The 14473-nt window shown below is 53.4% G+C and overlaps 1 protein-coding gene across 1 annotated transcript in view; it reads left to right on the forward strand.

Annotated features, from left to right (window-relative positions):
• The window catches only part of ACO2 (aconitase 2), a 32554-nt gene that overhangs the window by 6438 nt on the left and 11643 nt on the right, over positions 1-14473 (forward strand). Inside the window, exon 2 of the mRNA XM_036759006.1 lies at positions 13021-13163. Within this exon, the coding sequence (XP_036614901.1) occupies positions 13021-13163 (143 nt within the window). The remainder of the gene's footprint in view (positions 1-13020; positions 13164-14473) is intronic.

The raw sequence follows: 14473 nt of genomic DNA on the forward strand, positions 1-14473 counted from the left end.
GTTGGATTGTGGGGGTGGGAGGATATTGCCCATTGGAGATGAGGAAGAGTTACAGTCGCTGCAGTGCCAATTGAGGTTGGAGCTGGCCGGGCCTGAACAGCCAGGAAAGTCCCCAGGCCTGCTGGCTGCTCTGTTATACACCTCCCCCTCCCCCAGCCCCACACTCAGCTAGCTTTGGATGCCGGGGAGGACAAAGCAGGTGGGACCTTGGCGGGAGAAGACAAAAATGGGCCAGGATGGCTGCCGGAAGTCAGGTTGGTCCGGGTGCCCTCGGCAGCAGCTCCATGGTAAAACATGGCATCTGTGAACCGATAAGAGATTGATAGCAAAGTACCAGCGACTTGGGTGTGGCGCTGTTCCCAACACTGTCAAACCCCTTCACCCACTGACTGCTGGTTTTACGTGATTTCGCCTAATAGACTCTGAGCTCTGAAGTCTTCTCCAGACCTGACATGCCATCTCCCTGTGTCCCTGCTCATGGACCATCCCCTGGGCCTGGCATGGACCCCCTCCTCGTCCCCACCTTGCCCCAAGAGGCTTCCTTCAAGGCTCAGGTCGGGGGACTCTTCCCATGTGACTCTCTCCAGCTCCTTGGGTCCCCGGCTCCCCCTCCCCAGCCCACCCATGTGTTCTCTCCATCTGTGTGGAGCACAGAGCACTTCCACCAGCCTCTTGGGCCTTGTTACCTCCTGCCCTTGCCTGCTTTTCCAGCAGACTCTCAGCTCCCTGAGGCAGAGCCTGTGCCCTGTGCCCATTTTCTCTTTGTATAGCAGGAAGTCCTGCTAACCTCAGGACAGCTGTTCCATTCTTGGACCATGTGACTGTTTAGGAACTTTTCTGTAGGTGGAGACAATGTCTTTAATTTACCACTTAGCTCTTGACTTCTCTTCTGCGCTCTGAGGCAGGCAGAGCAAGGGCAAGCCCCTTCTCCACATACTGGATCACAGCCTTGGGGTTGTTCCAAGGTGGCAGAACTGGGCTGTGAGAGCCCAAGCCCCCTGCCTCTCGTGGCACATGACCTTGGGCCCGTCGGACATTTCGCTCTTCTCTGCTGCCTGCCTTATGTGGCGACTGGCCCATGCTCACATTCCTTGGACAGCTGGTAAAAGTTAAAAATGGCTCCCTACAAGTTGGGCACAGGCCAGAAGACTGCTCTTTCCTTTGGCCTTTACCACGCTTGGGCTGAGAGCAGGCAGAGGGCAAGTTGTCCGAGCGACAGGACTGAGAGGCTGCTGGATTGGCTGGCCTTGTCCAACTGGGAAGCGCTGCTGGTGGGCCAGAGTGGTGGGGGAGGCCCTCTGCAGGGGGAATCCCCTTTTCCTCCTGGGTGAAAGTTCTCTATAAAGGAGGACCCTCCTTGCCCATCCAGATGTAGATTAAGCACCTGTTAAATTTAACAAGCATTTATTAAGGGTCAGACTTTCTGGAAGTGTAAGAGCCAAAGCGGACTGCTCTCAAGAGCTTTACTGGCGGGGGGGGGAGGGACGGAGACAGAGGAGTAATTCCTGTGTAGCCAAGTAAATGAAAAATATGGCCAAAGTACAAACGAAATAATGGGAGGAAGGGGGTCGGTGATGCTTTCAGGGCCTTGAAGCCACACGTGGCCCTCTAGGTCCTTGGGTGCAGCCTTTTGACTTGTTTTACAGAACAAATCCTTTTATGAAGGACATTTGTTCTGTGAAGTTTGGATTCAGGCAAAGGGCTGTGTTTGAGGACCTAGAAGGCCATATGTGGCCTTAAGGCTGCACGTTCCCCACCCCTGGCCTGGGAGGATCAAGGAAGGCTGCTTGGAGGAGGTGTCACTTGTGATGAGTCTTGAATGGTGCTGGGAATCACTAGAGACAGAAGTGAGGAAGGACAGGATTTTAGACTTTGTGTATGTGGGGCACCTCACATAGGCCAGTCTGGTTGGTGAGTGGAATTAGGGATAACCTGACCCTAACCCAGCTGTCATCAGCCTGGAAAGACAGTCTGGGAAGGGCTTGAGGAGCTGGGAGGGACCTTGGGCAGGGATTTCCGGGCTCAAGGACTTGGCCAAGGTCATCCAGGAAGGCAGCAGTGCTTGGTGCCAGCCAGCATGCCCTTTCTACTCTGCTGCTGCCCCTCTGCATCTCCTCACAGGTGGAACACTGCACTGGGGGCTTGGTAGAAGTGTAGACATGACCAAGCTGCTGTCCCCTCTCCTGTTTCATCTGCATCCAGCTGTGGAGCCCTGCCACACAGGATCTGGCTTCCAGGAACTTCCAGAGATCTGTGGTTGGGTCGGTGTGGGCAGTGCCTCCACCGGGGCACATGGCAGCCGCCGAGGATAAGAAGTTCATCCCTTCTGCTCAGCTGTCTCAAGCCTCTGAGTTACTCTGGTCTTTGACAGGTCACAGTGTCTGTACTTAGAGGCTGACCTAGCACATAGCCCTGTCTGAATGCATGCTCCTTGGCCTGGCTTCCCAGCCTCCAGGCTCCATTGCAAGGAAAGCTCCTTCCCAGCGAGGCAGATGAGCAAAGGCTAGGTAGAAGACATGACACTGGAGCTGTAGGCCCTTTGGGACAGAAGACATGTCAGCAAGCAGGGGGTGCCTTAAACCAGAGGGGGTAAGCAGAGGCACCAAGGTTAACTTGAACCGAAATATTGAGCGAGGAAAAGAATGGGAATCTTCTGGAAGGCTGGGGCCAGCCATCAAGGGCTTTGAATGCCAGGCTGTGGGTTGAAGCTTCAGGTTAAATGGCTGTCATCTGTTTGTAAGCTTGTTCTCCGAGGGCTTGCCCCCAAAGTCACCAGCTGACAGATGTCAGAAACCCACTCGTTGTGGGAAGGGCCCCCAGGAGCCGCTGGTCCCACTCTTTGCTAGGAGGCCGTGGGCAGGAAGGGCCTGGCAAGCTTTGTTGTGAGAGCCAGCGCCAGGGGCCCAGCCCCTGATTGCTCAGATGGGTGCTTTTCACTGAAGTACTCCACCAGCACAATATGGCAGAGAAGAGGATAGACCCATCTTGCTACTTGTCTGTTCACTTAAATCAGGGCGTTTCACCTGTTTTGTGTTGTAGACCCCCTTTGGTTAGTCTATAGGGACCCTTTCTCAGAATCATGTTTTTAAATGCATAAGATAAAAAGCACAGAATTATAGAGGAAGCCAATTAATATTGAAATATAGTTATCAAAAAAATTTTTTTAAAGTTCCCAGACCCCAGGTTAAAACCCCCAACTGAAGGAGTAACACCATATAGTGGGGAAGGCGTGCCAGAACTAGCTTCTGAGTGGCCAGCCCCCTCCTGGCTCGGGGGTGGGGGGGGGGTGGGGGGGGGTGGGGTGTGAGGGAGGTAGCCTAGCCCTCTGAAGGCCCTCCCAGCTCTGACACTGTGGTTCTGGGAGATGATCGTTTCCTGCTGACACAGACAACATGCTCGCATGGCCTTGGTCAGTTGTCTTTCCTTCCCCATGTGACTGCATGCCCCCGATGCCATTCATAACCAGAATCCTTTGGACTGTGGACATACTTTTTTCCCCCATACTTCCCATTGCCCAAGACAGACTCACTCTGCAGTAACGGAAGGTAATGAGTTACTAAGTGAAGTCCAGCCTCCCAGAGTGTGCCCTTCTGCAAGATTGGAGATGCCACAGCTGCTCTTCTCCTGGGGTGGATGCCCGTGGTGAACTCTGACAGACGAGTAGCCTCCATAACTTATATTTGTCGGTGAGTTAAGGGGTTTCCGAAGCTCTTTCCTGAGACCTCTGAGCAGAGGAGAGAGAAAGTGAGCCCCTCTCCTGTCCACACTCACACTCTGCTATTTGTGGGCAGGGTTGGAGCCAGGATTCTGAACCGGGACCTTGAATGTGAGGCCAGACTGGGGGCCAGTGTCAGAAACCTGACAGATGAAGAGCTGCCTCCTCGTCAGTAAAAAAGAGAATTGACCTTTGATACCGTTTCCCAGCTCTAGAGTAACAAGCCTCTGCCTCTTCTCAATTAATCAGGCAGCAGTGCCATTGCTGGGCCCAGATCCCAAAAGAGATCAGAGGAAGAGGAGCAGGGCCCATGCGTACAAACATTTGTAGCCACTCTGTCTGTGATGGCAAGACTGGAAACTAAGGAGAGGATGGCTGAAGACAATGGCGGATGAACAGAACGAGCAGAAGTTAGGGAAGAGGTGGTTTCAGAGAGACCCAGAACCAGAACAGGGTCTGCATTGACTTTAGCACTGGAAAGACTTCAGATCCTGACCAGTGATGGAGAGCACGGCCAGCCTGCACCGTGACCCGTGGCTGATATAACACATTCGAGCCAGGGAGGGTGGGAGTGGGGCGTTGCGATATTGATGTGGAGAAAAGAGCATCAGTGGAACCTTTAAAAATATGTAGAAGAGTTCAGGCAAGAGAATGTTGGTCCTGTCATGTGAACTTTAATATCTCTGGGTAATATATAAAGCTCTATGGAATGGAGTCATGGTTTCTTATATAGGCCTCTTTTGGGGGGCCCTCTTTGCTGATTTCTAATTAATAATTTTTTTAATTGCAAAAACACCCCAGAAATGGAGGGTTGCAGGGGCTAGGGGCCTGCATCAAAGGTCCCTTTGGGAGCCCTGGTTTTACTTCCTTGGCCCCAGGCCATAGCAGGTCCTTTGGGTTAGTCCTTAGGGCCAGTGGTTAGTGAGCACCCAGGGTGTTTATGGGGTTGTATTTGGCACTTCATGAATTTCTTGAAGCATGAGGAAGTCGTTGGTGTCCTCCCTCTGGGAACTAATAAGGAACACTGTGCCCTTCTATGTGTCTGGTTGGCAGCTGGCCCAGCAGGCATGTGATTCAAGGGGGTTTCTCTGAAGTTAAAATCAATTCGAATGGCCCCCTTGGGGCCCAGATTGGTGAGGCCCCTGGCTCTGGTCAGGACTGAGGTCAGTAACCTTGGAACTGAATAAACTCACTGACCTGTCTATGCCAGCAACAAACCCAGAATTTTGGCCAGAACTCAGCCCTGGGTGGAGCCTCAGTAAGTGTAACTTTCTCCTCACCTTAGCACAGTTAGGCTCTGGGCCCTTACTGCAAAGACGATGAAGTTTGTCTTGGGCTTCCTCTCATTCAGCTGTTCTCCCAGCCCTAGACAGTCCTCCCTCGGGCCCCCCTCTGTGCGTCTAAGGCTCTTCAGAATTGCTTTTGACCTTGGCCTGATCCTAGTAGTTCCTTTTCCCCCATTCAGAATTCCTGGACCCTCCTGGGATTCACCTCAGCCAGGTATTAGGATATATTATCCAGTCAAAGTAGTTCATACAAAAGTGTGAAGGGTTGATTTCACCCTTCAGGATGGCTGCACTCTGGAAAGAGCTTGTTAGTCCTAGTCTCCATTTAGTGGAATAGGGAGCTGAAAAGTCCTTCCACAAGGGCTTCTCTGGGCACCTTTAATCTGTGACATCCCAGTGACCCAGAGCCTCTCCTCGTCATGGCTCCAGTGGCCTGCCAATCAGCCCACTCCATTATTGGGCGGCCCCAATTGCCAGCAAGTTCTTCCTTCCATTGGCTCCACATCTGTCTCCTTAAGGGTGACTCTATTGGTCCTCCTGGCTTCCTGCAGCCAAGCAGTTATAACAAACCTTCAAATCTTGGGACGCTTCATATCCCCTCTGTGCCTTCCTAGGTTATTGTTTAGTTGTGTCCAGCTCTTCATGACTCCAGGTGGGGGTTTTCTTGGCAGAGATACTGCAGTGGTTTGCCATTTCCTTCTCCAGTTGTGTAAGGCAAACCAATTAAGTGGCTTGCCCAGGGTCACACAGCTAGTGACTGTCTGAGGCTGCATTTGAACTCAGGTCTTCCTAACTCCAGGCCTAGCGGCCTATCCACTATAACACCACCTAGCTGCCTCCACTAATAGGTTAGACATCCTTAATTCTCTGAACTGTTGGACTGAAGCCTGGAGGAAGTGGTGAGGAAGGAGAAGGGATGCTTCTGTGGTCTGAGGGAAGGAGGAGGAGGTGAGGGATGCTGCTGAGGAGGCTTGAGGAATGGGAGAGGTGAGTTCAGGCTCATGGGGAGTGGGCAGCGCCATGTGACTCCATGTGTCCAGCCAAGTCAGCGGGGGGGGGGGGGGGGGGGGGGGGGTTCATTTGGGATTCTGGACTCGAGTTGGTTGTGGGTGAGATTAGCTCAGTGCTGAAATAGGAATGGAGAAGTTGGATATCGGGAGGGACCCAGGGGTGAGGAAGGCATGAGGTTGGAGAGCGATCGGCTCTGATGTGGTCACTCAACCCTCAGGTCAAGGGGGCACGAAGGCAGATAGAGCCAGGGTGGTCCCACATCTGCCTCCCTGTAGCTAGGAGAGGAGGAGAAGAAGCCCGGGTCAAGGGACTGAGTTTAAGGTGGTGACACAGGCTGTGATGAGAGTGGAATCCAACATCCGGGAACCTGAAGGTGATGTCCTGCCAAGAGACCATGAGGTCTGAGGTGTGGCCATGCTGTGGGGGAGGGAGAGGCCAGTATGAACATGGAAGTGCCTGAGGATGTCAGGGTGTGAATTGGACAAGATGCCCCAGAAAGTTGGGACGGTGATGGCTCCTGCCGTTGGGGGATGGAAGGTGTTGGACTTTGAGCCGAGAGTGGGGAGCTGGCTTCTTCCCTTCTCTGCCATTTACTGGCTTGATAAGTTACTTCATTTCTCTGAGCCTCAGTTTCCTCATCTGTAAAATGAAGGTGTTTAGAACTGGCCCTACCTATGTACCCTCATTGTGTCAGCTGGGACATAGAGGCCCTGCGTAGGTGTGGGGAAGGTGGCCTAAAAGCCACAAGTGTTATTACTGTTATCGTAAGAATTGCTGTCTTACTCTTTAGGGATTTTGTAAATAAGCTGTTTAAGGGCACACCCCCACACACACCCCAGCTGTGCTCATGGTAAAGACTTTAAAAAAGAAGTTTTTAATTACTGCCTTGTTTTTTACATTGCCAGAGTTTCCCCCAGAATTCCTCCTCCTCCCCCTCCCAGAGAGCTCTCCTGTATAACTAATAGTTTTTTTTAAGTCAAAAGAAGAATGAAAGTTGAAAAAAATCAACATTGGAAAAGCCTGAAAATCTCTGCATGTCGAAGTGTCGCGCACCGGTGGCCCTCACCGAGGGTGGGGGTCTTCTCATCTTTTTTTGGAGCCAGGCTGGTTCTTTATAATTTCGCCACACCGATTCTTGCTTTTCGTGCAGGGGCTTTTTCCCTTAAGCTTGTTGAGGTCCTCGGGTTCCGTTTTCCCGGCTCTGCTGATTTCTGTTTGTATCTGTTCGTGTCGATCCTCCCGTGCTTCTTGGAAGTCGTCCCATTTGTCCTTGTTCCCAGGACAGTTCTGTCCATTCCAGTACGTTCTTGCCTCGTGTGCTAGACTTCGTTATCAGTGTTTCTTGTGGGCGTGGCCCCAGAGCAGAGATAAGGGAAGACAATCCAAGGGTCACATCTCACATCACATTTTTTTTTCAATGTATTAGTTAATTTTACTGATTTTTTTTTCCTTTCTTAAAAAAAAAACCAAACTTATCATTGGACTGGCTGTCTGGGAGGGATAGGGCTGTATGGGAAGGACATCCTAAGCCTGATTTCAAGGTAAAACCATCTTTTATCAATAAGATCTATTGTTGTAAAGGCGTCTGGGCAGTGTTTGAACCTGCCCTGGCTGCTGAGTTCAGGAGAGATGCTGGGGTGCAGTCCTGGCAGCAAGGCCTTATTGGGCAGTGCCAAGGTCAAGGCTGAGGTTTCCTTTTGTCCACCGGGAGGGTCTGTACAAAGTTAGTGGGAAACTCGGGGTCCTCCTGCCCTATGCTCCCACTTGCCTGGCCTGTCACCTCCCTGAGCCATGGTAGCCCCCCATGGGACTGGTGCTTTCCTTGCCAGGCTTCATGGAATGAGGCTGGGCCAGGCCCCGTCTTGCAGGCCTCACTACCATGAAGATACATAATTATGGTAAATGACTTCGTGGTTGGTTTAAATGAGTTTGCACTCTGGCACTTGGAATTCCGAGTTCTTGCTGGGGAGTGTGACTGCAGTTGAGGGAATTGTGACAATTGAGTGCCCCCCCCCCTCCCTGTGCTCTGGTCTGGGCATCACATCGAGGAGGGTTATTGATGAGCTTGGTTGAATTCAGAGAAGGGCAACTGAGGCATTCTACAGCCTTGCCCAAGATGCAGGGGGTGCGTACATGAAGGGCTCTCATGGGGAAGATGGATCTGTCTCCTTCTGCATGACCCAGAGCGCAGAATCACAGCCTGCAGCCCACACAAATGGAGGGTATGAACACAAAGGGGTGTGTGCTGGGGGTGCTGGTGAGTTAGCCTTGGCATCACACCGAGGAGAGGGAGCAGGGCAGGATCAGACGTAGAATACAACAGTCTAGGTGGTTTGGTGTGAGCTCCAGACCTGCTTTTTCTGCTTGAAGACAAGGACGCTAGGCTGGGTCAGGTGATATTTGGGGCTTCCTTCCTTCCAAAGTTCATGATTTCGTGATAAGATCTCATCTCTGTCAGTGTTCCTGGGTCCAGTAAGGTACATTTGTACCTCGACTCTTGGAGATACCAAGACAGACGTTTTTGCTGAGGCATGTGTCTTGTTCTCTGGCCTGTGATCTGCAGCTGAGATCTGCCCCCTCCCTCTGAAGTAAAGGAGGGTGGTGTCACTGGGCCTGGTGGAGGTGCAGGGGGAAGGGCGTGAGGACACAGGCTGCCTTCCTTCAAAGGGCAAAATGCCGGAACCCCCCAGGCATAGGGGTCCTGGGCTGAGCTTGTGTTCTCCAAGGGTCCTGGGTGCAGTCTGAAGACTTTGTCCCTGCCTCCATTGTTCTTCCTCACCTCTGCCCACAACGTGGCTGTTGGTGGGCCCCTTGCTCCGCTTTGATTAGCTTTCTGTGTTAAAAATAGGAACTGGCATTTACATAGTTATTTATAGTTACAATATGCCATCTTAGAATCATTGACGTGGGATCATTTGACCTTTCCTACCTCCCAGGGCTGTTGGGAGGATGACTCGAAAAGCTGCATGTCCAGCTTGCCAGTACTCGTAGGCTCTGGGAGTCCATTGGTATGGATCCTCCCAGGTGTGTGCAGCCCCTCCTGTTTGTCCTCAGCCTTCCTGTGTTGCTGTGGCCAAAGAAATACCAGTTGGTTGGGAGCTTCTCCAGGTTGGGTTGTAGACATCAAGCACCCAGGGTCCCTTAATGGGCCTTTCCACAATCCACCAGAGCTTATGCTGGGGAGCAGCATGGTAGAAGGGAAGGCTTGTTGGAGTCCAAGGACCTGGGTACAAATCCTGGTTCTGCCACCTATCACCTGTGCCTTTGGCAAGTCACTCAACCTCCCCAGACCCCAGGTTCCTCAGCCTCTTAGGTCCCTGCCAGACCCTGTAAAGAACCCTGGGTTCCCTCTCTTGAGTGAGGCCTGAGAGATGGACTGTAATGGAGGCTCTCGAAACTGATCTAACTGAAGCCCCTAGCACCTCCTGGTCCTGCCCCAGGCTTCCTGGATCCTGGCCTTTGCCTCAGGAGCATGCTCTTAGCAGCTCCTTAGTGGCTTAGTGTGTTGTCAACAGTGGATGGAACTTACCTTTTCAAAAAGGAACAAAGTTGCTGATACAAAGGAGGCAATTTCTAATGGTGGAATTCTAGGTATGGTTGGAGGAGCTATTCTTGGACAGTTCTAGTTCATAACAGGAAACCTGCCTGCTCCGTCTGTGTGTCCTCTTGTTTTGAACGTCAGTATTTTAGGCAAGTTACTATCGCTCGAGGTGGGGCAGCTCTCTTTGCTTCTGAATGCCCGTGGGTCCCTGGCCTTTGGCTCTGACAGGCCGTGCTCGGGGTGGGGGGGAGAAGTGATCTCTCGAGCCTCTTCCCAAGGAAGCCAAATCAGGAAAGCAGGGGAGGCTGAGAAGAGGCAGCACCCCAGTGGGGACAGGCCTCTGGCCTCGAGCCTGAGGTTATCCTCCCTGTACTGGTAAGAAAACAAGGCTCTCAAAGGCTGGCTTGCATTTCCTTCAGTTAGTAAGTATTTATTCCTCCCTCCCCCCCATCCACCAAGTGAATAAAACAAAACAAAACAAAACTCTGGTAACAAGTGTCCATCTCCTCAAGCAAAGCAAGTCCCTGCCTTGAACCCATCCCAGACCTGGACTGGCCAACCTGCCCGTGGGCCGTGGCCTCCGTCAAGAGCAGGGCGGCTGCACCGAAGGGACCAGAGAGAGGCAGAGTCACTCGTCAGGGCTGTGGGACTCGGGCTCGGACGCAGTCTGTCCTTTGTGAACTGCACGGTTCTTCCTCGCCGTGGGCCGCTTTGCCCATCTCCAGCATTTCCGTGGCAAGCTGCAGTCACCTGCTGCTTCATCAACCTTAGCTCCTTTGCCCTTCCCAACAGTCCCCTGAGGGAGGTTGAGGCAGATGAGGAAACTGAAGCCAGAGAGGCAGCACCACACAGCCAGCTGGTGACGCATCATTAGGGTCTTAGGAGTTTGCAATGGAATGCACTCGGCTGTTCCCTCAATTTCCTCTTGACTCTTTACAGGTGAGGAAAGTGTTTGCCCAGGGTCATACAAGTAGCAGTGAGGAACAGAGGGCTTGGGGTCCGAGGTGGAGAGGATCAGGGAAGTCTTCATGGAGGAGGTGACCGTTGGGTTGGGCCAGAAAGAATCTGAATTTCTAGGAGGTGGGACTGGAATGCATTCTAAGCATAGAGAAAGATGTGAGCAAAGGCACCGAGGTATCGCCCAATTTGGCTGGAAACATAATGTTTGTTGATTGAGTTTGTATAGTTGTGTTGGCTGTTGTGTAGTTGTTCTGCTCTCCTAGGAGTTGGCTTTCTATTTTTATTCCTAGAAACCAGCTGGTGACAGGAGATTGGTCCAACCATCTATACTGGAGAAACAAAGTGGATGAAAACCCCTATCACTCCATCAGTATTGCAGGCAGACACATCTTAGATGGGGTGTGAGCTAATCTGGACAGCTCGGGGTACGATGGTACCTTTTAAGAGAAGGAGCACGAGGAGTTCCATCAGTATGCTGGGCAGGGGTGATACAGGATGGGAAGGTGTGGAGGGATTTTCTGGTGCACTTCCCTTTCCCCTGCCCCAGCCTGATGATAGGAGAAGTGCTTTGTGGCACAGCGGATGGAGTGGAGGCCTAGAGTCAGGAAGAGTTATCTTCCTGAGTTCAAATCCGGCCTCAGACACTTACTAGGCATGTGACCCTGGACAAGTCACTTCACCCTGTTTGCCTCAGTTTCCTCATCTGTAAAATGAGCTGGAGAAGGAAATGGTGAACGCCTCCAGCACCATGAAGACGCGGATGTGACCCAGTGACTGAGCAACAACAGACGTGTTTGAGTGTGATGCCTGGGCACTTGCTTTGGGTGTACATGCAGATGTATTTTTCCCTTAAAGAAGTCCAGCTAGGTCAATAGAGTGCCAGGCCTGGAGTCAGGAAGACCTGAGTTCAAATCCAGCCTCAGACACTTCCTAGCTGTGTGACCCTGGCCAAGTCACTTCTCTGCCTCAGTTTCTTCAGCTGTAAGAGGAGGAGGATGATAGCACCTCCCCCCAGGGCCATGATGAGAATAAAAGGAGCCGATGTTTGCCAGGTGCTTTGGACACCTTAGAGCGCTGTCTCAGTGCAAGCGGCTGCTGTCCCGCATTGGCGGTAGGAGGCCTGGGGTCAGACTAGTCATGTGGAAGGGCACTGGATCTGGAGTTAGGGAGGCCTGGGTTTGACTCCTTCCTCTGACCCTGAGCCTTAATTTTATCATCTGTAAGATGGGGGAGATGTTGCCTGGAGTGCCGACTTCACAGAATGTTTAAAGGTGTTGGGGAGGGAACATCTTTAAATGCTTCGGAAGATCCCTAGTCCTCTGTAAATTCCCGGGCGGTGTGGCCCAGTGGATAGAGAGCTGCCTCCCAGGCTGGCCTCTGGCCCACAGTAGCTGTGGGATCCTGGGCAAGTCTCTTAGCTCTCTGTCTCCCCTAGCAGTTTGCTTTGGTAGTGGGAGTTTCCTCACCCAGGATTCCCTCAACCTATGAAATCCCAGGTCCTTGTCCCCACCTAAGTGTCATTTAATACTGTCATCATTGTCCGGTCTACCTCTTCCACCTTCTAGGGGAGGAAGCTAAGAGCCAGAGAGGCCCATGGGTGGCTTGTTTACAGTCCCCTGGGGCTTACTCTGTGCCCTGCTGGCATTGGGGGAGGAAGCACTGGAGACTTCCACAGCCTGTTCACTGGCAGGTGGCAGGGCCAGGATTCCTACCTGGGTCCCGTCCCCGGGCCTGCCCATCTCACGGTCTTGGTTCAGCCTTTAGGTTTACTTCCTCTGTCCATACGGTGCCACTCTCGGACATGAGGCATGGACAGCATCCCCCTCGCAGATGGCCTCAGAGGCCAGTGAGAGAAAGAGGGGGCTTGGCAGCCCCTCAGAGCTGGCCTACTCGAGTGTGGTTCTAGAGGCCGACATTTCTCGATCACTGGAGGGTTGATGTCTGGCCCAACAGTACCCCCGGAGTGTCAGTATTACATTTGTCTAGGTAGGGAAGGAGGCTGAGGTCCAGAGAGGCCGCAACCAGCCTCTGGTAGCTAGTTAGTGTCCAAGCAAGGACTTGAACCCAGGCCCCCGACTCCTAGGTGAGTACTCTTCCCACAGCACTGTCCCCACTCTTCTTCTAGGTAGCCAGTGAGTGGGGGCTCCCAAAGCATCCCTGCTCTGCCTGCCCCTCATGGCACGTGGGCAGCAGGGAGTTCAGAGGCCTGGCGTGCCATCGGCTTGTGTAGAATGAAGCCTGGGCACATCACGGGAAGAGGCAGTCGTGCCGCGTCGTCAGAAGCACTCGGCAGACCTCAGAGGGGTCGCCCTGGCGAGACTGCTGTGGGTTGTGGGTACAAGGGCCTTTGCCACCGGAACCCTGCCCCCGGGGATTCTTTCCCCCTCCGCTCCTCCCGGTCAGTCCTAAAACTACCTTCCCCGAGGCCTGCGCAGGCAGCGTTTTATCCAAACCTGCGGCTCTGTGTGCCGGGCACCACTTACTCCCTGTCCCCTCTCTCCTTGCAGAAAACACTGGGCAGTGGGTTCCGAAGGTACCATGTGGCTTCCGTCCTGTGCCAGCGGGCCAAGGTGTCCATGAGCCACTTTGAGCCTCAGAGTTACATCCAGTATGAACTTCTGGAGAAGAACATTAACATAGTCCGGAAGAGGTAGGAAAGGAGCTTCCGGGACTGATGGGACAAGTGGAGGGAGGCTGGGCCCTGCAGGGCGCCAGGTCCCTTTGGAGCTGATCCTTCCGGAGCCCCGGCCAAGTGGCCTCGCTCCTTTTCGTCCCTAATTATTTTCTCTGTAAAGAACCTGGTAACATCCTCAAGGGTCCCCTCTTGGGTGGATGTGCTTTGGGGTGCTGGACTTTATTCAGCACATGTCCCCATGGCAGGAGGGTGGGTTTGGCCCGGGTTGGGGGCTTCCATTTTTCAGGCCAGGAGGGAACCCAGGAGGAAAGCCCATTGCACCCTTCATCCCCTCCAGTCCCCATTCTGTTGGCCTTTCCCAGATGGCCCTTGGCCGCTAGGGTGGGTCCAAGGGCTCAGAGGGGCAACGTGGCCCAGAGAAGTCTCTGTTCCACCACCCTGCCTGCCCTGGGGCTCGGCAACAAGGAGGAGGAACGTGTGGCTGACAACCCAGGTGGATGTGGTGCTGTTTGGGGTTCCCCCAAGAAACCCTGGAGAGAGCTCTGGGTTCCGTGTCAGGGACTTGGCCGCCGAGTGGCCTTGGCCAAGTCACATGGGGCCCGGTCCTCTGTGGGTGTTGGAGAGCCAGGTGGGAGAGGATGTGGAAGCTCCCCAAGGGTAGCTCGTGGGCATCCTTCAGGGTTGGAGGAGGGTGCCAGGGGCAGTGAAAGACTTGTTCTGGGCCTTCCCTCCAGGAAGCCCCCTTAAAGCTTAGTTCACCTCCCCACCTCCCATTTCATCTTGGATCCTGAAGCACCTGCTGCCCCACCCCCAGGGGAAGACAGTGGGGCCCTAGCACAGGGTCCCCAGGTGAGGCGCAGCAGCTGGCCTCAGGGCCCCCAGGGAGAAGGCCCTGCCTTGGGCCTAGCGTTGGGGGCCCAGGGCTGGCTCCTGACGGTATGCCCCAGAGAGAGGTGCCTGTGGGTGTTGTGTGTGTGTGTTGGGGGGGGGGGTCTTCACACGTACCACATGGTGGTCATTGCCTGGGGTTAGATCCATTCCCTTTGGCCCCCCCAACCCCTCTCATGACAGCCTGGGACTGCTTGAGGCAGCAGGGGTGGGAGGGGCCTCTGCTTTCGGGGAGGCTGTGCCAGGCACATGACAGATCTTATCTCATTTGATCCTTACAACAACCCTAGGAGGCAAACAGTGTAAGTGACTTGAGCAGGGTCCCACAGCTAGGACAATCTGAAGTCAGATTTGAACTTGGGTCTCCCTGACACCAGGCCTGGCACTCTTTTCACCGTGGCAGCCTCTCAATGCCCCCCAAAAAGGGCAACTATGAA

The sequence above is a fragment of the Trichosurus vulpecula genome, chromosome 5 (assembly GCF_011100635.1).
Source record: "Trichosurus vulpecula isolate mTriVul1 chromosome 5, mTriVul1.pri, whole genome shotgun sequence".
Classification (NCBI taxonomy): domain Eukaryota; kingdom Metazoa; phylum Chordata; class Mammalia; order Diprotodontia; family Phalangeridae; genus Trichosurus; species Trichosurus vulpecula.